Source organism: Oncorhynchus clarkii, chromosome 13 (genome assembly GCF_045791955.1).
Source record: "Oncorhynchus clarkii lewisi isolate Uvic-CL-2024 chromosome 13, UVic_Ocla_1.0, whole genome shotgun sequence".
Classification (NCBI taxonomy): Eukaryota; Metazoa; Chordata; class Actinopteri; order Salmoniformes; family Salmonidae; genus Oncorhynchus; species Oncorhynchus clarkii.
Window position 1 is genome coordinate 7452618 of NC_092159.1, and position 24145 is coordinate 7476762.

A 24145-nucleotide genomic window follows, 5' to 3' on the forward strand; every position below is an offset into this window, starting at 1 on the left:
TCTGTTACTTTATTGTAACTATTCCCTATTCATTTTATAACAGTTTTACTGAAGCCAGCTCAGCTGCTAAGCGGTTAACTTCAGAGAGTAATAAACGTTTGAGGCAGTTATATCGCTGTCAGCAATATGAGTGGATAAGATGATTGAAATACTGGTATGGTGTTATGTGTCATAAGAATCCGACTGGACCGTTTTAGCCAACTGATATGTGAGACAAATAAAAGTGTCTCGAGAATCTTCAACATATCAAACTGTAGATAAAAACTACACATTAGATTTAAAAGCTTTATAAGCTGATATAGAAATGTTTTCATTCTAGATTTAAATCTTAATTTAATATGGTTCCACCAGGATGATAAATCAAAGTGAGCAAAGCACGAGGTAACGACCATCTACATCACAAGCATGAGGTGAGGAGACAGTTCAGATGTGTTAACAAGCTAAACAATATAAATAACAGGTAAACATATATATTGTTCTTGATGAGGATTAATGCCACTAAAATGGAACTAAATCAGGTCCGATTAGATTTAATGAAATCTATTTTAGTTGTAGTGGGGCAACATGGACTCAGTCCATTACAGTATATGAGGTTCAGTAGAAGCAACATGGACTCACTCCATTACAGTATATGAGGTTCAGTAGAAGCAACATGGACTCACTCCATTACAGTATATGAGGTTCAGTAGAAGCAACATGGACTCAGTCCATTACAGTATATGAAGTTCAGTAGAAGTAACATGGACTCACTCCATTACAGTATATGAAGTTCAGTAGAAGTAACATGGACTCACTCCATTACAGTATATGAAGTTCAGTAGAAGTAACATGGACTCACTCCATTACACTATATTGCAAGTTCAAATCCCCGAGCTAACAAGGTACAAATCTGTCGTTCTGCCCCTGAACAGGCAGTTAACCCACTGTTCCTAGGCCGTCATTGAAAATAAGAATTTGTTCTTAACTGACTTGCCTAGTTAAATGAAGGTAAAAAAAAATATGAGGGTCAGTAGAACTAACATTGGAATGAATCAAACTTTTGACATTGTTATAACTATTAGTAATCAAATCTCGCTTCAGAGACAAATATGACATTAAAAAGTAATGTCATGGGAGTGTGGTGTTCCTGGAAGTGGGAGGTGCTAGCGAGACACAGACACACAGAGGTCTCTCATCCAATTCATGTCCTTTCCCAGAGTGGTCCATAATTAACTTTTGCTTGGTTGGCACTTCCAACCAGATATAAGGAGGCTGAGGCCCCAGCATCCATAAGTCAGATACCTTCTTCCTCTGTGGTAAGACCTCTACATCTCCTTAGATGTTTACATTTGTCTCATCCTTGTACTCAGCATCTGAGGCAGTAGCTAACTGCACTGTTTGAATTGACTTCTGCATGTCTCTTGTAAGATTTGACAATATGCAATCAAATGGCGTTGGTTGGTTGGTTATTTCAGTAGTAAAGTGGTATACATTACATTACTTTACATGTTTAACTTTAAATCAGTAACTTTCATGTATGGTCTTGCTTGTAAATTGAGGGGGGGGGGGGGGGTCTATAATGTAACTGGGGTTTCAGTGGTATTCATTTTAATAAAAATATCCCTTTCTATCCCTTCGGGGAATAAATGATGAGACTTTGGACCACAGAAGGTTATGTGGTACCTTAATTGGGGAGGCTGGGCTCGTGGTAGTGACTGGAGAGGAAAAGGGTGGAATGGTATCAAATACATCAAACACATGGCTTCCAGGTGTCTGATGACATTCCATTTGCTACGATCCAGTCATTATTGTGAGCCCTCCTCCCCTCAGCAGCCTCCACTGCTTTAGACTTGTGCGTTTTCACAACACCTTATGTTTCACAGGGTCCTCTAAGAAGTACACATTCATCTGTAGGAGGGGGAAAATAAGGTGAGACACGGTTTGACTCTTCACATAAAAAGTGAGAGAATATTCTGAGAGAGATACCGCTCACCTAACTCTGTTGACTGGGGAGGAAGCACCACAGAGTCAATCATGTTTCTTGTTTCATCTCTTTCCTAGTTATCCGTCACCATGAGTACGGACGCTGAGATGCAAATCTACGGCAAGGCTGCCATATACCTTCGTAAGTCTGAGAAGGAGCGGATGGAGGCACAAGCCGCACCCTTTGATTCAAAGAACGCCTGCTATGTGGCAGACAAGGCGGAGCTGTACCTTAAGGGTCTGGTCACTGCTAGGGCCGACGGGAAGTGTACTGTGACAGTGACGAAACCTGATGGCACTAAGGAGGTAAGTCTGATCTGAAAAGTATTCAAGTTTGTGCAATTACTCAATTTCTTGAAAAATCATCAAAATGATCAAAAACATTTCAATATAAAATCTTTAACAAAATAAATATTATGAAGCATTTCTTGTTTTTTTGTAGCCAGAATATAACCTTCAAACACATCAACACAGCTATTTAAAAATGGCATAGATTTTTTGTTATTGACTAGTCAAGAATATGTCAGTGGCTGAAAACAAAGTAGTTGGATTAAATGTTGATATGCATTTTTTTAACAATTGTAATTGTATTTAATGAGCAAAAATCATTCAGTCATGTCCACTTTGATCTGTGTGTAATCTAGATTTCTGACTGTTTCAGGAAGGAAAAGTGTTCAAAGATGCAGACATCTATGAGATGAACCCCCCTAAGTACGACAAGATTGAGGACATGGCCATGATGACCTACCTGAATGAAGCCTCTGTGTTGTATAACCTCAAAGAGCGTTATGCAGCATGGATGATCTATGTAAGAAACCTGCACATACAAACACACACACACATGAAGATAATAAACACACACATACATGAAGATAATAAACACACACACATGAAGATAATAAATACACACACACATGAAGATAATAAACACACACACATGAACATAATAAATACACACATACAGTCCTACACATAAATGAATGGTAGAAACCAAAACATATCAATACAGTAGACCCACATCAGTATACCAAAGTACACCCACATCCTCACATCAATCCAGGTAAAAGTCAATCTGATTTTGTTAATCTCCTAAATTATTTATGCTTTCATCTAGACCTACTCGGGGCTCTTCTGCGCCACGGTGAACCCCTACAAGTGGCTCCCAGTGTACGACGCAGAGGTTGTCAACGCCTACAGAGGGAAGAAGAGGATGGAGGCTCCACCCCATATCTTCTCCGTCTCTGACAACGCCTTTCAGTTCATGCTGATTGGTACGAGCTCTCATGGATGGATGGATGGATGGATGGATGGATGGATGGATGGATGGATGGATGGATGGATGGATGGATGGATGGATGGTTGGATGGATGGGATGTTTGAAATATGCTTCAGAGAGGTATCTACTGTTTTCTAGTCTAGGTTCAAACAGTTTGCTGGGAATATCTGATTTCATTACCCTTGAATGGGAAATGTTCCAAATTGAAATTCATGATGATGCTATGAATACAATAATGTCCCCATAATGTTGCTTGAGTATGATAAGCAATATGTTTTTTGGTTCCAGATAAGGAGAACCAGTCCGTCCTGATTACGTAAGTTGTTTACTAAAATGTCACTTGAGAAAGTGTTTCTATTGTAATAAGTTGGGTCACTTGGTGTGATGAAATACATGACATTATGAATGGATTAGAGCATCAGGTTATGTGTAATAACGAGTCAATGAGAAGGATTATTTGTTAAAGACTTATGTCAGAACACAGGTTAACAGTGCATTTTGCTATGCTATTTCTTAGTGAAAGCCAATCTGACACTCAAACATGTAACTAAAACCCCTCTTTCTCTGTCATATAAACCAGCGGAGAATCCGGTGCAGGAAAGACTGTCAACACCAAGCGTGTCATCCAGTACTTTGCCACCATTGCAGTGTCTGGTGGAGAGAAGAAGAAGGAAGTAGACCCAAGCAAAATGCAGGTAGGTTGTTCTTATGTTTGACTTCTTATTTCGGTTTCGTTGAATCATGTTTAAAAAAAAGTGTTCAATCGAGAAAAATGTGCTTTACCAGTTTCTGAGCAACTTGTATTTGTCTCAATCAGGGGTCTCTTGAGGATCAGATCATTGCAGCTAACCCTCTACTGGAGGCTTACGGTAATGCCAAAACAGTGAGGAACGACAACTCGTCACGCTTTGTAAGTAGTATGAAGGGCATACTGTGGAAGTTACCTTATATTGGAAAAATGTATTTCAGTAGTTCCCTATTGTTATATCGATAGATGACCAACAAACTGTAACATTTAAAGAGGTCTATCAAAGTAAAATGCTAGATTATTTTGTTGACCTATTTTTAACCCCCATGCTCTACTGTAGGGTAAATTCATCAGGATTCACTTCCAAGGTGGTAAACTGGCTAAAGCTGACATTGAAACCTGTGAGTTGGTTTTGATTGTTTCTCAATGCTTTCCTAAATTCACACAGATAATTTTTAGGAGATCATATCATCAAATTAAATATAATATTACAATCTCTTTCTCTCTCTCTTTCACGCTCAGACCTGCTGGAGAAGTCCAGAGTGTCCTTCCAGCTGCCCGATGAGAGAGGCTACCACATCTTCTTCCAGATGATGACAGGCCACAAACCTGACATAGTTGGTACGACAAAGTAGAGTTTTAGGGGAAATTATTCCCACCCCCATCTGTGGAACTTATAAAAATGTTCATAGTACACACTAATAATAATATTACAATGATTACATCCAAGGTAACCAGGCATCTAGACATGAGTCAGGTCTCTGGGAAATATCTATCAAGTAATACACTGTGATGCACTAGTCCACAAGTCTCAGTCTCCTCTTTATGCTATTCATTATATACTACATGTATCATTGAGTCCATCTATTGAGTAAAGGAGGGATAGATACTGTAAAGTAGGACAGCAGAATTCTAAGAGATTAACTGACAAGCTGTTCTCTGTTGTCCACAGAAATGTCACTCATCACCACCAACCCCTACGACTTCCCCATGTGTAGCCAGGGTCAGATCGCTGTGGCCAGCATCGACGACAAGGAAGAGCTGGATGCCACAGATGTGAGTCAAACAAAGGGTTAACCAATCTCTAGATAGGGAATGGATAGGACCACCATACACACTGAATGCTCTGTGAAATTCCAACTTGGTGGCAGTTGAGAATTTTCTGATATTTTTTGTTTGATTCTAAATGCCTTGTGTTAGTTAGACATGTGCCTCAAGGAACTCTTCATGCCTTCACACTTCGCCTTGAGGCACATACATGTAAGACATCCACAAGAGAGCGCCACTAAGTGCCCTGTGGAACTGTGAAAACTCCTTTTGTGCTGCCACCTACTAATGTGTTTGCCAAGCGTAATCATGTGGAACAGAGAAGCCAGTCAAATATATCCATCCCATTTGTTCTGCAGTGAGCAGCACAGAACTGTAGTGTCTACAAACTACAGTTCAGTTCATCACTGTGGTACTTCCTCTTTAATGTCAGGATGCCATTACAATCCTGGGCTTCACTAATGATGAGAAGATTGGCATCTACAAGCTGACAGGAGCTGTAGTGCACCATGGAAACTTGAAATTCAAGCAGAAGCAGCGTGAGGAGCAGGCCGAGCCAGACGGCACAGAGGGTGAGTCCCACTCATAGATATACAATATGTAGAGCATTACTCCCATTCCCAGTCCCCAACATAGAAATAGAACACCTAAGACAGACAGTGCCACATGAAAGTCAGGCAGGAGATCATTTTTGGAGACAAATTACAACCTCCACAAATGATTTGAAATGATGGATGTGGGTGAATCAAAACCTACCCCACAAAGAAGTTACCCAAACTATTTTGCCAGTTTGACATCATAAAAAAAGCGATATTGTGTCCCTGAGTCTGTTCTTGTTGGTTCTCTCTCTCTCCAGTGGCTGATAAAATCGGCTACCTGCTGGGCCTGAACTCAGCTGAGATGTTGAAGGCTCTGTGCTACCCCAGAGTGAAGGTCGGCAACGAGTATGTGACCAAGGGACAGACTGTGCCTCAGGTAAGGTGGCCAAACAAAGCATCCTCCATTCTCTGTGAACCAGAATTATTTTGGGGACGAGTGCATTGATTTGTTTTAATAGTGTTGATGTTTTCCCAAATGTATCATCACCTCATCACCTCATCACTGGACATGGTCAATATCTCACGTATTCATTTGATGTGTTATCATTGCAGGTTAATAACTCAGTCATGGCTCTGGCCAAGTCCATCTATGAGAGGATGTTCTTGTGGATGGTCATCCGTATCAATGAGATGTTGGACACCAAGAATCCAAGGCAGTTCTATATCGGTGTGCTTGACATTGCCGGGTTTGAGATCTTTGACGTGAGTATGAGACCAAAACAAGACAATTCGTTCTGATTGAGATGGATTACAGTCTTGTATGATGAAATGATCCCTTTTAAAATTCCTTCAATAGTACAACAGCATGGAGCAGCTGTGCATCAACTTCACCAATGAGAAACTGCAACAGTTTTTCAACCACACCATGTTCGTCCTGGAGCAAGAGGAGTACAAGAAGGAGGGAATCGTCTGGGCCTTCATTGACTTCGGCATGGACTTGGCTGCCTGCATTGAGCTTATTGAGAAGGTAAGATGTCTGTGAGGATTATAATGGACCTCAACAGCAAAGCTCAAATGGAGCGCTGTGTGAGATATTATCAGCATCTGACTGTTGAGATCTCAATATGTTTCCTATTATGTGTCCCTAAAGGAATATAATCCTATAACAGCATGTTTACTAAAGGAGTTAATGTGATCCAAAGTGTAAATATCACTAATTTGATATACATCTCCTTTCGTAAAGCCATTGGGCATCTTCTCCATCCTTGAAGAGGAGTGCATGTTCCCCAAGTCTTCAGACACTACCTTCAAGGACAAGCTGTACTCCCAGCATCTTGGCAAAACACAGGCGTTTGAGAAGCCCAAGCCTGCCAAAGGCAAGGCAGAGGCCCACTTCTCCCTGGTGCACTACGCCGGCACTGTGGACTACAACATCACTGGGTGGCTGGAGAAGAACAAGGACCCCCTGAACGACTCAGTATGTCAACTGTACGGGAAGTCAGGAGTCAAAATTCTGGCTGCCCTGTATCCTGCTGCCCCACCTGAGGGTAAGACTGGCATCACGTCACAAGATTTAATTAAGCACTAGTTACAATTTTCTTTAAAGTCTGAATATATCACAATTTCTCAGGGTTTATTACTGGGTTAATTTACTCATACAATAGTTGTTATTCTACACAATCTGATTGGCAGCATTTGCCTCTAGATAAGTATGAAGTTAACCAGAGATTCTCTGGTTTATAATTAGTGTGTTTGCTGAAGACAAGACCACTCTAGATTTCTTACATACTCTTATTATTATTCTATTTATTCCACCCGCTCTAGGAAATGTACTTTTCTAGTTATCTTTAACTTTCCCCCATTTTAACAGATACAACCAAGAAAGGAGGCAAGAAGAAGGGTGGTTCCATGCAGACTGTGTCCTCCCAGTTCAGGGTGAGCTTTTGAAATGTGTAGATTCAGTCCTTCAAAAGGTGCAATTATTCTAAATTACAGTCGGCCTGAGAAAATGGTTTGTAACCCCCTTACAGGAAAACTTACATAAGCTGATGACCAACTTGAGGAGCACTCATCCTCACTTTGTGCGCTGCCTGATCCCCAATGAGTCAAAGACTCCAGGTACAAGAAATATTGAGTTAAATATGTCATCTTATCAGTATAATATCAGTAACCTTAACAATCCCAATCTATAATCTGTTTATGAGTATTAAAAGAGACTTGTTTTGTTTTACCAGGTCTGATGGAGAACTTCCTGGTTATCCACCAGCTCAGGTGTAATGGTGTACTGGAGGGTATCAGGATCTGCAGAAAGGGCTTCCCCAGCAGAATTATCTATGCTGATTTCAAGCAGAGGTACATGCACACACATACACAGACACACACACACATACATACACAATCACAGAAAGATCTGCTCCAAGGGTTTTCCCAGCATCAGAATAGTCTTAACTTTTAAGTAATATAACCAACATATTACAACTTGACATATGTTACACGTTTCTCCTCGTTCAGGTACAAAGTACTGAATGCCAGCGTCATCCCTGAGGGCCAGTTCATGGACAACAAGAAGGCTTCTGAGAAGCTGCTTGGGTCCATTGATGTGAATCACGAGGATTACAAGTTTGGACACACCAAGGTCAGTCAAAGCACAACTTCAATGATCATTTAAAATCTCTTCAGTTGGTACATCCATTATTTTCTTCTTTCTTCTTCACTAATGGAAAAGTGTAGTGTTTTTCCTTCAAAGTCATACATGACAAGTATAGAAGAGAAACTAAACTCATTATCATGTGCATTGTGTTAGAGTGGTATGGCTGCAGTTATCTGCATCTGTGTACATTATTGATCTACAACTGTACAATAACTAACAACTTAGAAACAACCTATCCCGTGGTTTGTTTGTAACCGTTGCAACGTTAATGTTGTTTAAATCAATCTAGTGGTGTTGTTCCCCTCTTTTGATTCAAGCCTTTATATCTGTCACAATCTGTGGTTCCATTGACCGTGTTAACCTGTGTCTCAGGTGTTCTTCAAAGCCGGTCTGCTGGGTGTCCTGGAGGAGATGAGAGATGAGAAGCTGGCCACTCTGGTCGGCATGGTCCAGGCTCTCAGCCGTGGATTCCTCATGAGGAGAGAGTTCACCAAGATGATGGAGAGGAGGTGAGGAATAGTAGACATCTTGGCAAAGCTTTCTGTCAACCACCTGTATCTAATGCATTATGATTACATACTGTATATGCTGTGAGTTGTTCAGAATGAGAAGGTACATCTTATAATGGTCTACTAAAGCTTTTGGGTTAATTAATTTAGTCCAGAAATGGATGTAGCAACTAAGGATTCTAGCTTTATAGCTGCAGTTTGGGATTTGGCTGTTCGATTGTCATTTAAATGTGTGATATTTATCCATTAATTCTTGAAGAACATAAAATTCCTCATGAGCTTAGCATGACTGTCAGTCGTTGCATCTAGAGAGCTGTCTATGAGTTTAAGTGTGGTTACATTTCCCTACACCGATTCCTCAGCTGTTAACAAAAGGGGTTAGAGGTTTTGTTGTTCTTAGACTCCCAGAAAGACGCTTTTTAAAGCATTATATCGTTATATCTACATAATTTCAACCAAAAAATGTAATGTGATAATATTGTAAAAAAGTGGATTTCAAAAAAATCATCAACCTTAGGGAATTTCATATTTTTTCACCCAACTTTTAACCGAAAACCAATAACATGGTGAAATAATTTGTTGATTTCACGTTGAATTCACGTTAGTTGACAACTCAACCAAATGTAAATCAAAACTAGATGTTGAACTGACGTCTGTTCCCAGTGGGATGTCACTGACATGCCACTCTGTCCTTTCTGTCGACCAGAGATTCCATCTTCGCCATCCAGTACAACATCCGCTCATTCATGAATGTCAAAACCTGGCCATGGATGAAGTTGTACTTCAAGATCAAGCCCCTGCTGCAGAGCGCTGAGACTGAGAAGGAGCTGGCCAACATGAAGGAGAACTATGAGAAGATGACAGCAGACCTGGCCAAGGCTCTGTCCACGAAGAAGCAAATGGAGGAGAAGTTGGTGGCCCTGATGCAGGAGAAGAATGACCTGGCGCTCCAAGTCGCATCTGTGAGTGAGCAACGACCTTCATAAGGGCACATCCACACACACAAATACACAGACAGACATACATACAAACCCACACTCATAAGGGCACATTTACACAAACATTTAAACACACACACACATACTGTTATTGCCCATATTATTTATATATTTCCTGATTTGGTCTGACCAATTTGACTAAATTAAGTCTATATTTTCATAAATAAAGTTAGGCTGATGATTTTTTTCTCCTGTTCTGAAACCAGGAAGGAGAGAGTCTGAACGATGCTGAGGAAAGGTGTGAGGGGCTCATCAAGAGCAAGATCCAGCTGGATGCCAAACTCAAAGAGACAACCGAGAGGCTGGAGGATGAGGAGGAGATCAATGCTGAGTTGACTGCAAAGAAGAGGAAGCTGGAGGATGAGTGTTCTGAGCTGAAGAAGGACATTGATGACCTGGAGCTCACCCTGGCCAAAGTGGAGAAGGAGAAGCACGCCACTGAAAACAAGGTATTGTGTCTTACCATAGACAGTCTAACCAACAATAATCAACTCAAAACATAGCTCAACAGAAATTGAATTCAAGTTGTATTATGGGTGCAGGAAAAATTATGACACAATAGTGGAATTTCAGTTGGGGGGTACTTCCAACATTCATTGCATGTTCTGCTCCCCCTCATTTATGACTTCCATTCGAAACATAGGCATGGTGTACACTTCCATCTAGTGTTGAATCTATAGTACAGTAGTAGTTGATTCATTTCTAATCAAAATTTAATTAATGCAAAATGTAACAAACTAAATCTCCCCTTTATGTATAATTATAATTATGTTGTGGCCATTTACAGGTTAAAAACCTGACAGAGGAGATGGCGTCTATGGATGAGAGTGTTGCCAAGCTGACCAAGGAGAAGAAAGCCCTCCAAGAGGCTCACCAGCAGACACTGGATGACCTGCAGGCAGAGGAGGACAAAGTCAACACTCTGACCAAGGCCAAGACCAAGCTGGAACAGCAAGTGGACGACGTGAGTGGAGTTTGACATTTTGGCCATGATAGTATGTAAGATGGTATTATCTTCAGTTGTTTAGATTTTAACAATATATGTGTTTTTATCTTATAGCTTGAGGGTTCTCTGGAGCAAGAGAAGAAGCTCCGCATGGACCTTGAGAGAGCCAAGAGAAAGCTGGAGGGAGATCTGAAACTGGCCCAGGAGTCCATAATGGACCTGGAGAATGACAAGCAACAAGCTGATGAGAAAATCAAGAAGTAAACACAAACAAATGACTACAGTATTACCTGCTATAATGGTTGTTCTTGGCAAATTCTTGTAATTGTGAATCAGCATATACATGTGATTCTTAAAGAGATACTTCAAGATTTTGGAAGCTCTTTATCTACTTCCCCAGAGCCAGATGAACTCGTGAATATCATTTTTATGTCTCTGCATGCAGTTTAAAGTTGCTAACTGTTAGCGCAATGACTGGAATTATATGGTAACTGCTAGCAAGCTAATAAGCGTTGGCTTGCAAAACTACTTCTAACTTCCTTCATACTGGATGCAGAGACATACAACTGGTTCAAGTTCATCTGACTCTGAGGAAGTAGATATATTGCCAAAATGCTGAAGTATTCCTTTAAAAGCAATATGAATGGTATAATGCTCTCCCTTTACACTATCGAAACAAAACTAACTCTGCAATCGGCAAATTTGTGTTTCTCAGGAAGGAGTTTGAGACCACCCAGCTCCTCAGCAAGATTGAGGATGAGCAGTCTCTGGGAGCTCAGCTGCAGAAGAAGATCAAGGAACTCCAGGTACAGTAGAGGATCTAGGGGTCTAAGCTCCAGACTTACCCAGGTACAAAGCTCCAGAACAGAATAGCACAGACTTGAAAAACATTATTCTGGTAGCACACATTTTTCCTGATAGATTCTGATGGCTGAATAAGTTGGAACGTGGTGCATCTTGCTGTTGTAAAGATGGTGTCTCAAAATCGTAGTTTGGATCCTGCATTGGACACTATCTACTGAATATATTAACTGTCTTTGTATTAACACATTAATGCAAAATATACATACTATTATTACTTTGTGAGGTTCAATTGTTTCAACTTTATTGTAGTGTTCATCCCCCTGCTCCTGTCCCCTGTTCTAGGCCCGTATTGAGGAGCTGGAGGAGGAAATTGAGGCTGAGCGTGCTGCCAGGGCTAAGGTTGAGAAGCAGAGGGCCGATCTCTCCAGGGAACTTGAGGAGATCAGCGAGAGGCTGGAGGAGGCCGGAGGCGCCACTGCTGCTCAGATTGAGATGAACAAGAAGCGTGAGGCTGAGTTCCAGAAGCTGCGTCGTGATCTTGAAGAGTCCACCCTGCAGCATGAGGCCACAGCCGCCGCTCTGCGCAAGAAGCAGGCCGACAGTGTGGCTGAGCTCGGGGAGCAGATCGACAACCTGCAGCGCGTCAAGCAGAAGCTGGAGAAGGAGAAGAGCGAGTACAAGATGGAGATTGATGACCTCTCTAGCAACATGGAGGCCGTCGCCAAGGCTAAGGTGAGTAGTGATGTTTTGATCAAGCAGTGTTGAGGAGGGTCAACTACATTACCATTCAAGTGACCTGAAGTTGACAGGAGTCACATATATAACGTAACGATGGAACATGTTTCACTAACAGGGCAATCTGGAGAAGATGTGCCGTACTCTTGAGGACCAGCTGAGTGAGCTCAAGACTAAGAATGATGAGAATGTTCGCCAGGTCAACGACATCAGCGGACAGAGGGCCAGACTCCTGACAGAAAATGGTACCATCAACAATGAACAACAAGCCAATGCTTTCCTTCAGTAGAACAGAATAAAATGTGTTGGGGATTTATGTCCATAGTCCACATTAGTGCCGGTCGGTGATGTTTAAGATGAAGGAGGACAATAATCTTTTTTTAGGAGCTTGTCCTTATTTCTATTACAGCATATTGGATGACTCTTTCATATTCGATTCATCCAGCTCAATGTAACATCGATAGGTTTAGAGTACTATATGATGCTCAAATGTTCCATATACCACCATCATGAGGTTGCTTCAACCTAGCCTATGAATGACGTATGTGCACAGGTCGAGAGAAGAATATGAGTAATCGAGATGAGAGGCCGTGATACATTCAATACTGCCTTGCACACTCTTGCCTGCATCTAGCTGATCTAGGTTGTAATAATTAGTCCAACAGTTGCAAACAAGAGTTTCTATTGGACAAATTCAGGAATGATATCCTAATTTTGTTCTATTTGGTTCCGTTTAAGAAAGGTTTTCAACAGAATGTGCGGAATGAATACTAGCCTGATCCCACGCAGACACAGTTCACTTTCATAGAAGCCACATACAAACAGCATGATCATTTTGCTCGTTGTATAATTCCTTCTCGCCTCACCTTTTACCTTCTGGACTTCAGTGCAAAACACACCAGCTGTCTGTGATCAGGCAGAAAAAAACGTTCCAAGCCAAACCTTCATAACATAACCACTAACCGCTACACACAGCCTACATTGATGTCACCATATTAGCTAACGTCATAGCTAGTCAACGTAGCTACTGGAACTAACACTTTAGTAAACCCGCTACAATAATGCAGTACAGTCAGCAAGCAGTTTAGCAGTTACACAGTGGATCCCGCTGGCAATAAATTAATAAAACCAAAAGCTTGCCTTGGCTTGGAAGAGTTCTCTTGTTGGATAGCCACAGACAGCTAACTAACATAGCATCCCTCTCTGTTTGAGCCGGGTGTTTGAGTAGACTAAACTAGCTAGCTGCATTTGCTAGCTAAGTGAAAGGGAAAAAAATCTCTCTCTCTCTCTCTCTCTCTCTCTCTCTCTCTCTTGCTTCTCCTTCATTTTTAAAGAAATTAATCTGTTAAACTATGTTCTTTCTCTCTCTTTGAGTCAACTACTCACCACATTTTATACACTGCAGTGCTAGCTAACTGTAGCATATGCTTTCTGTACTAGATTCATTCTCTGGTCCTTTGATTGAGTGGACAACATGTCAGTTCATGCTGCAAGAGCTATGATAGGTTGCAGTACGTTGTCATTATTACTGTGTAAGTCTCTGGAAGGGGGTGAGAACCATGAGCCTCCTTGGTTTTGTATTGAAGTCAATGTAATTTCACTGAGGAGGATGGTCCTCCCCTTCCTCTTCTGAGGAGCCTCTACTGGTCCACATCGTTTCTATTGTACTATTCACCACCGAACAACATTGCCCCCAAGATACATTAAAATACATTTTCAATCTTAGAAAACAAAGATGTCATTAACAAGATGTCCCTCTATCCCTACAGGTGAGTTTGGCCGCCAGCTGGAGGAGAAGGAAGCCCTGGTGTCTCAGCTGACCAGAGGAAAACAGGCCTTCACCCAGCAGGTGGAGGAGCTGAAGAGGGCGATTGAGGAGGAGGTCAAGGTAAGGGACCCAAGATGGACTCCACCGACCCCAGAGTTTAGTGCAGGGATCATCAACTAGATTCAGCCATGTGCCGATTTCTTTTCTTGAGTGGATGGTCAGGACATAATTACAAATAATTTGTAGACTGCCAATTGAACGGAAGAAGCATAAACATATATAATATTTGACAAAAACATAATTTCAAACCTTGCATGTATGCGATCACATACAGCGACGTCATGCGTTTTTCAAACACCTGAAACAGCTTTTTCCTGCAATCTATAGCCAAAATCGTCATACTTAATTCAATGTAAAAAAATATATATATGTCTGTTTTTCGACATATCTCAGCATACCTCTTCAGCTGTCTGTGTCTTGTCTGGTGTTTTTAAAGAAACTAAATATGCTTCTCTTCATCTCTGCTAAAATCTGGGTAAACGATTGAAAGGAATTTGAGACTCATTCAGTACATTTAGTTATTGCTTGCTTTTCTTAAGTCTATCAGCCTTTCTAGCAGGCATACCAGCTAAGATAGTTAGACAAGCTAGCCACTCTACCTTGATTGATAGCCTGAAATGGCTTCTTGGTAGCTAGTTATGAGGTTGGGATTTTGGGAACCTACGGTATCTGGGCTGACTAAAGCCAACTTCAGAAAATTGCAAGGTAACTAGTAGTATTACAGAGAAACAACAACAGGACAACTCTGAGGGGGCACGTGCCCCTGTGCCCCCTATGGGCATGACGCCTCTAATCACATAGATCTGTCTGTTGTTCAAGGGAAAACTTTGGATTGGATTTCCAAAATTACAATCACTTGGAGCAGATTTGTTGGTGTTTTTACAGTCTTTTATGGTCCCCCCGCCAAAATATTATTTTATTCAGAAAACTTGAGGGGCCAAAAAATCGCTTCACGCCAGTTGGAGAACCCTGGTTTAAAGACATATCTTGATATACATGATGACTACACCACCATCAGAGACTTCTACCATAATTTGTTTGACTATCTTTCCAATCTCTCTTTGTCTTTCTCTCTCACAGGCTAAAAACGCATTGGCCCACGGTGTCCAGTCTGCCCGCCATGACTGTGACCTCCTGAGGGAGCAGTTTGAGGAGGAGCAGGAGGCCAAGGCAGAGCTGCAACGCGGCATGTCCAAGGCCAACAGTGAGGTGGCTCAGTGGAGGACTAAGTATGAAACTGATGCTATCCAGCGCACAGAGGAACTGGAGGAGGCCAAGTGAGTCGCACGGATCAGCAAAACTAAAATATAGGGTATTGATGGTGATGGTGGATTGGGCTCTGAGAAAATGTTACATCAACATGTATTGTAACGTTTGTTTCAGCCCCTAAAACCTCCCTCTGTTGTCCAATAGGAAGAAGCTGGCCCAGCGACTTCAGGATGCTGAGGAGACCATTGAGGCGACCAACTCCAAATGTGCCTCCCTGGAGAAGACCAAGCAGAGGCTGCAGGGAGAGGTGGAGGACCTCATGATTGATGTTGAGAGAGCCAACGCATTGGCCGCCAACCTCGACAAGAAGCAGAGGAACTTTGACAAGGTGAAAACAAAGAAACCTCACCTTAGGTTGATATTTTCTGTCTGCTATATGATTAACTGTAGCATATTTCTGATTCAAAACTCTTCATCTAATGAAACTCCCATGGATACTCCTAGGTTCTGGCAGAGTGGAAGCAGAAGTATGAGGAGGGCCAGGCTGAGCTGGAAGGAGCTCAGAAGGAGGCTCGCTCTATGAGCACTGAACTCTTCAAGATGAAGAACTCCTACGAGGAGGCTCTGGATCATCTGGAGACTCTGAAGAGAGAGAACAAGAACCTGCAACGTGAGCATTTGACAGCAGTTCTATTTGGCCCATGTTTGACTAGTGTTTTGAAAATGGAGGGAACTGCAAACATCAAAACTACTATTACACCATTTCAGAGTTGTCATGTACAGTTCAAAATATATATATTTTTAACCTGTGATCACTATTCCTTTGAACAACCAAAGGATGTGGAGGGCAATTAGATTTGCCAGACCATATGAAGTGCTGTTAATTAATGAACGGTTATTATGATTCAATGTCAACTTCAGTACATTGACATATCCACTTAAAATCCCCCAAGTCTAAACTGCTCCTGAATGTGTGTGCGCAGAGGAGATCTCTGACCTGACTGAGCAGATCGGAGAGACTGGCAAGAGCATTCATGAGCTGGAGAAGGCCAAGAAGACCGTAGAGACAGAGAAGTCTGAGATCCAGACCGCTCTGGAGGAGGCTGAGGTACAAACTACAGCTGTTTGATGGGGAAAGCAGTGTTAAACTAGCCAACACCAGCTACAGTCCAATGATCCCTGTATTGGAGTTTATTGTAGTCATATATATTTAATTCCTACATCCAAATATATTGAACACAATTGGCCTGACTGCTTCTGTTTGTCCAGGGAACACTGGAGCACGAGGAATCCAAGATTCTGCGTGTGCAGCTGGAGTTGAACCAGATCAAGGGTGAGGTGGACAGGAAGATCGCTGAGAAGGACGAGGAGATGGAGCAGATCAAGAGGAACAGCCAGAGGGTGGTTGACTCCATGCAGAGCACCCTGGACTCTGAGGTCAGGAGCAGGAATGATGCCCTGAGGGTGAAGAAGAAGATGGAGGGAGACCTGAACGAGATGGAGATCCAGCTGAGCCACTCCAACAGGCAGGCCGCTGAGGCCCAGAAACAGCTGAGGAACGTCCAGGGACAGCTCAAGGTAAAGGGACTGGGACATCAGGTTCAAACACCTGAACATGGAGAGGGATTTGTTTGTGAATCTGTAGAAAATAAAAGAACAGTGGAATTGAATAGATTGAACTATATACTGTAGAAAGGTAGGGATATTGAGTAAATTCTTACCAATGAACATTTCTACCACCCCTACATGGCTAGGGATTTGTTTGTGAAACACCCCTATTTCCACAAGTCCTAATGAACGTATGTCATTGTGAACCCCAGGATGCCCAATTGCACCTTGATGACGCCGTCCGTGTCGCAGAAGACATGAAGGAGCAGGCAGCCATGGTGGAGCGCAGAAACGGTCTGATGGTGGCTGAAATCGAGGAGCTGAGAGTTGCTCTGGAGCAGACAGAGAGAGGCCGCAAAGTGGCTGAGACTGAGCTGGTAGACGCCAGCGAGCGTGTTGGACTGCTGCACTCCCAGGTATTGGTCAAATGACATTTCTAATGAAACTCAACCAAGCATACTATTTACACACACCTGGAATTCGACAGTCCTTACTTTCACATTTTCAGAATTTGTGACTTGTCAGTTCTCTTGAGAGTCAAACAAATCATCTTGTTTCCTCCTTCAGAACACCAGCCTTCTGAACACCAAGAAGAAGCTGGAGACTGACCTGGTGCAGGTGCAGGGAGAGGTGGACGACATCGTCCAGGAGGCCAGGAATGCAGAAGAGAAGGCCAAAAAGGCCATCACTGACGTGAGTACTTGGATTACATCAATTTGATTTGTCCTCAAGGGAAATGGTAGCTGGGCTGGTTAACCACAATAAAGATGTCAGAGGGATGTTATGATTTGTGCATAAATTAAACAAACTACCATTCCAGGCGGCCATGATGGCTGAGGAGCTGAAGAAGGAGCAGGACACCAGTTCTCACCTGGAGAGGATGAAGAAGAACCTGGAGGTCACAGTCAAGGACCTGCAGCACCGCCTGGATGAGGCTGAGAATCTGGCCATGAAGGGAGGCAAGAAGCAGCTCCAGAAACTGGAGTCCAGGGTGAGTTATCAGCAGGGTGGATTAGGGTGGATTGAAGGACTGATTGCTGGACATGTATTTGATCATATAAAATTACACAGGAGACTCTTTCTCTAAATTAATTAAAATGTTTTTTATTGTCATATACACCAGATAGGTGATAATTAGGGTGAAGTGCCTTGGACATCAACACATTTTTCACATTGAAGGCTCAGGTATTTGAAACAGCAACATTTAACTGCTAGGATACCTGCCACCCTCAACCACCTCAATCAAGGGTTCCTAAACTTTTTGACACGGGACCCCTTTGTGATAGAAAATTCATTAGTGACCCCCTCATAATATCAGAATACAATTCCTACCTTAGAGTGTAGTAAAAATAGCATCCAGGTAGTTTTACCACAATGTTTCTAAACCCAGAGGTGCAACATTGCAAGACTTCCGGGAACGCTTGCGATTCAGACCAGACCAGGGTTTGAGATGTCTATGGGAGAAGTGAAAAATTCATCCTTGGTTGTTAATTTTCTTGAAATCTCAAGGCAAGACCTAGACTTGAGTAAATGTATTAAGATACTGGAGTGCAACTTTAAGTAGCTGAAACTGTCATTACTACAACCTAGTGAAAGTAACAAACTAACACATTTTAATTTTCATCAAAAACAACTTTCTACCGAAGGAGTGCTTTTGACTGCATGAACATGTGCAGTTCAGCACAACCGTTAGATCCAATGTTTCTGTGCATGAGCTTAGCTAGCTAAGGTCGCAATGGGATTGTCTACAAGTCTTCATCTTTTGGATTTGCTACGACTTCTCCAGTGCATGGCCGGACTAATCATGTCTTGGCCCCTGGGAAAGGACATTTTTAAGTCACCTTCTGGCATCAGAAACATCATTTTGCAGTTTTAAAACAAATGTTCAGCTATTCTATTCATTTAGCCTTTCGACAGAAAGGAGCTAATTTCTTGAAATTCTACAAATTTTGCCATGTGGCAGAGAGAAAATGTAGCAGTTTTAAAAGCTTAATTCAGGATGCATTTATCTTCAAAATCAACATTTTGGGGAATATGTTACACATGTGTGTTGTTGTTTGCGTCACATTGAACTTTGCTTTATCTTGGATGGGTCGTAGTTGTAAATGAGAACTTGTTTTCAACTAGCCTACCCAGTTAAATAAAAGTTCAATTTAAAAAAAGTTTTTAAAGAATAAACACATGGAATAAACAAACATACAGTCAATAACACAATAGAGAAAACGTCTATATACAGTGTGTGAAAATAAGGCAAGATAAGGAAGGTAGGCAATAAAAAGGCCGTAGTGGTGAAATAATTTCAATTTAGCAATTAAACACTGGAGTGATAGATGTGCAAAAGATGAATGTGCAAGTAGAGATAATGGGGTGCAAAGGAGCAAAAAATAAAAAATAAAAATAACAGTTTGCGGATCAGGAAATTGGATAGGCTGTTTACAGATGTGCTATGTACAGGTGCAGTGATCTGTGAGCTGCTTTGGCAGCTGGTGCTTAAAGTTAGTGAGGGAGATATGGGTCTCCAGCTACAGTGATTTTTGCAACTCACTTTAGTGGAGTTGAGAAGAATTGTAGCCAAGACCTTAAAATAAAGATATACAAATGTATGTATCTAGTTGCTTCGTTCAGGCTTGTACAGTTGTCTTGGCAGACTTCTTCTAAACTGCCATTTCATTCATAATAATAATAATAATAATAAATAACAATTCTCAATAAATATCAACACACGATATAATTTACTATACATGAATCAAATTCATCTCATTGTAATCATTTGTTAGGCTTCATCTAGTTACATTATTTAATTTCTCTCTCTCCAGATCGCTAGCTTCTCATTCACTCTGCTGCAAAAGGGCTGTTGCTAGGGAAGCTAGCGTTGCTATGTTGGGCTACCAGCTAGAAGCCTAAATTAGCTTGTAGGCTAGCGGACTTTCACAAGTTCATAAAAACGTGAAAATACAACGTAACATCTTAACAAACATTTGTACATACTCCGAAAACATTACTGTCTTTAATAGGGTGCTTTCCCACTTACCTGCCAAATGAATTTATGACATAAATGTTATGTCGGTGCTCCTGTCTCGCTGTTGACTCACTTGGCAAACGTCTCTTAATAAATGCCATAGCACGAGCTCCCCATGGTAGAAACATTGTTCTATCTGTGGTGGAAGCAACCTAACGACATTAAAACAGGCCACTGTCGCCCTCTAGAGGCCATACGGGTACTGAACTATACACTGCTAAATACATGCCACAACGTATAAATAGTAATTTACAATATATTACAAATACAATATTAATTGAATTGGGGAAAAATTATCAGTGATTGAGTACTGTGGATACCAATATCACCGTTTATTTTAATTGTTTTATTTCACCTTTATTTAAACCAGGTAGGCTAGTTGAGAACAAGTTGTCATTTACAACTGTGACCTGGCCAGGATAAAGCATAGCAGTGTGAACAGACAACAACACAGAGTTACACATGGAGTAAACAATAAACAAGTCAATAACACAGTAGCTAAAAAAAGGAAAAAAAGAGTCTATATACATTGTGTGCAAAATGCATTAGGAGGTAGGCGAATAATTACAATTGAGCAGATTAACACTGGAGTGATAACTGATCAGATGGTCATGTACAGGTAGAGATACTCCCAGGCTCATGTTGTGCATCTAAGGGTTAAGAACATAAATTGTGGATTAATATTATTACATTGTATTGTATTGCACACATTTTCCACGTTTCCCTGTTAGTTTACCCTGCTGTTGCTATCAATATTCATCACATTTGAAGTGTAAATTACACCTTGGGAACCACTGACCTTGATAATGAAAAGTTGTTATAATAACAGACGACTTCAATAAAAATTGTGAAAAGGAACAGACAATTGTGCCTCCTTGATTAGGTAGAATATTACCTGTGTTACAAAGATTTGTTACATCTGATTTCACCACCTCCAACAAATGCCTACATGTATTTGTTCCACAAAGGTGCGTGAGCTCGAGACTGAGGTGGAGGCTGAGCAGAGAAGAGGTGTAGACGCAGTCAAGGGAGTCCGCAAGTATGAGCGCAGAGTCAAGGAGCTCACTTACCAGGTAAGAGAAAGTGCATCCTTCACACACTTGACACTAACACAGACAGGTTTGTGTATAAAACTATGGGACATTGATTCTTTGCTCTTCTCCCACAGACTGAGGAGGATAAGAAGAACGTTGGCAGACTTCAGGACCTGGTAGATAAGCTGCAGATGAAAGTGAAGGCCTACAAGAGGCAGGCTGAGGAAGCGGTGAGTCACTGACTTAGTCAAATACTCTGAATGCATACATTTGAAAATATATTCATCTTCAGAAAAACGTATATAATGAATGCTGATGTTCTGCTCTCCCTCTCCTTTCCTCACCCAGGAGGAAGCAGCAAACCAGCACATGTCTAAGTTCAGGAAGGTTCAGCATGAGCTGGAGGAGGCCGAGGAGCGTGCTGACATCGCTGAGACTCAGGTCAACAAGCTCAGAGCCAAGACCCGTGACTCTGGAAAGGTACAGAACTGCTGCTAAACCTGTACATGACTCATGTTCAGAAATGACCACATCATCACCACCTATGATTCAGTCTTCTCAGAGGTCAATACAGACCTTTTACACACAACTGTATTGAAGATCCCTAAGAAGCACATGTTAAGTAGGGCAAAAAATATGATTATTTCAAAGTAAGCTGGTACTTAAAAGTTGAAAATCCAAGCTGAGGACTGAGCCTTAAAATGCTTGTTCTGTTATACAGTATTCTTTAAGTGTTCATAATATATTTATCATGTTAATAATTATTACTGATCCATTATATTCTATCCAAGTCTATAATGTTCATTATTATTACTGATCCATTATATTCTATCCATATATTTATCATGTTCATTATTATTACTGATCCATTATATTCTATCCATATATTTATCATGTTGATTATTATTACTGATCCATTATATTCTATCCATATATTTATCATGTTCGTTATTATTACTGATCCATTATATTCTATCCATATATTTATCATGTTCATTATTATTACTGATCCATTATATTCTATCCATATATTTATCATGTTCATTGTTATTACTGATCCATTATATTCTATCCATATATTTATCATGTTGATTATTATTACTGATCCATTATATTATTTATTTCTTCTTACAGGGAAAAGAAGTTGCTGAATAAACAAGACCAAAGTATTGAAGATCAAAGTCTTACCATTTTCCTGTGTTGCATAAAATATGATTTTCATGGTGAAATGTTGAGCATTGATTAAAAACATGTGGATCTACATACACTTCCTTTGTGACTGTGGACTTATTACTCAACAAACAGCTTTTTCATACCATAATACATTGTACTTTCATTAAACAAGCAAGTTGGGATTCCAACAACAACAACAAAGCAGTCACTTTTTTTGGTAAACATCTGAGGGATGAGGCGGGAGAAATGTAAACATTCAAATTCATAGACTGAGCTACGGATGCAAGGACTGACCATTCACAACATCAAAATTATAGTTTTAACCCTTTACACTTGCAGAAATTGTCTTATATGGACTGGCCCAAATGTAAATGCTTCTAAAATAAATACAAATATGGGAAGAACATGCATAACTGTGGTAGCAATTGAAGGGGAAGAGTTTGGATATTGTGGGGAAACAATAGAACGGATTTTTGCATTTAAACTTTTGTCACAGATTATTCGCACATTAATCACATGTGGAAATACTATGTAAACAATAAATGTTTATCGAGCATCTGAAAAAATGACGTGAGAGTTTACTTCTGTGTTTAACTGATGTTATGCGTCAACTTTCTAATTTGGATTACCAATAGATTTTTTGGGATATATATACACACTTCCATAATGATTAGCCTTCTACTGAGATAAGATGGTGGACTGAACGTAGTTATGTAGAGCACCTCAAGATAAAAACGTCATGTTCAATATCGGTAAGTTAGACTAAATATTAGCACTACACAATTTGGTGGGTGACAACCTTCAATCTGGATAACAACAAAAAACAAATCTTACGACTAGAGAAATGTATCGACAAAATATTACGAAAACAAGCAACACCCAAACATGACGGAGAATAAGACAGGGGAACCAATTTCAAAACGAAAACTTGACTCTTCCACAGACACAGGTGATTTAATATTTTCACCACCGGGAATGGTAAAGGTCGAAACCTTGATTTGAACCGAAATCTGTTCAAATCAATAAATGTCAAACTGGGTATACTTGAATTAGTCAGTAAGGATATAAAACAGTTGAAGGCAAGCCTCGAGATGAGTGATGAAAAAGCTGTGACATTGGAGAAAGATACACACAAGCTAAAAGGGACAGTCAATACGATTGAAACCGAAGTGAATGAACTTAAAAAGGAGAACACAGTTCTGAGAGAAGCCTTTATTTCTGTGTTTAACTGATATTATGCGCCAAATTTTCCAATGTGGATTAACAATAGATTTTTGGGCATATATACACTTCCATAATGATTAGTCCTCCCGTGGTGAAATTACGGTAATACACATTACAAACACAGTAATACACAAACACAGTATAAACACGGTAATAAACACGGTAATATACAGTATGAACACAGTAATGCACATTATTCTGCCCTTGAATTGCGTTCCCATGCTAAACTAGACAGACAGCTAACTACGTCTTCAATAAAACTCACAAGGCGTGACTTTTCTTTAATTAATATTTTGAAAACGTTTATGTTGTGAAACTGCAAAATACAGAAAATAATATACTTTAGTATTAAATTCACATCGACATACTGCAGCTGTACATTTACATATCAACTTAAAGTTGCATAAATATAAAGCACGTGCCAAGGTCCCATGCATCTGGCATGATGCCAAACCATATAGCTAATTGTTACTCATATGGGAATTAGCTAACTCCTATAATTACTCTAATAATGTGCAACCACCTTTGTACAATAACAAAGCATGTTACACTAGAAACAGTAACAAAACTTCAGTATTGTATGTTTTACAATTCGTTTACATGACGCACGAGCAAAGTAATACAGCTGATGGCATACATGAAAGGCAATTTGTGTGAGTAAATGCAACCAACTAACACTAATAAGTAATCAATTCTATCAATAACAAGATTATCATCACTAGCAATATGCTTGAATCGAATTTACAAACAAATATTGTCCCGAGGCTGAAGCGTGACAAGAAATAACGGCACTGAAAGACCTGCACCGTAGCGTTGTTTTTAGTTGCTTCTCTGCG

At 40.6% G+C, this 24145-nt stretch overlaps 1 protein-coding gene across 1 annotated transcript; it reads left to right on the forward strand.

The window, feature by feature from the left end:
* Window positions 1–1270: 1270 nt before the first annotated feature.
* LOC139423654 (myosin heavy chain, fast skeletal muscle-like) lies at window positions 1271–22179 on the forward strand. Its single transcript, XM_071175262.1, has 41 exons — window positions 1271–1295; window positions 1863–1908; window positions 2041–2268; window positions 2624–2770; window positions 3077–3233; window positions 3527–3554; window positions 3819–3933; window positions 4056–4148; window positions 4327–4387; window positions 4509–4607; window positions 4939–5042; window positions 5467–5605; window positions 5890–6008; window positions 6185–6334; window positions 6429–6599; window positions 6816–7119; window positions 7443–7507; window positions 7603–7690; window positions 7807–7924; window positions 8084–8207; window positions 8595–8731; window positions 9438–9693; window positions 9936–10178; window positions 10517–10693; window positions 10790–10935; window positions 11391–11481; window positions 11822–12211; window positions 12333–12459; window positions 13984–14102; window positions 15123–15319; window positions 15456–15639; window positions 15756–15921; window positions 16235–16359; window positions 16521–16829; window positions 17072–17275; window positions 17427–17552; window positions 17680–17850; window positions 20847–20951; window positions 21047–21142; window positions 21261–21392; window positions 22047–22179. Exons 3-41 carry the CDS (start codon window positions 2053–2055, stop codon window positions 22065–22067), a joined length of 5820 nt encoding a protein of 1939 aa, XP_071031363.1. The 5' UTR covers window positions 1271–1295; window positions 1863–1908; window positions 2041–2052; the 3' UTR covers window positions 22068–22179.
* Window positions 22180–24145: the final 1966 nt, after the last annotated feature.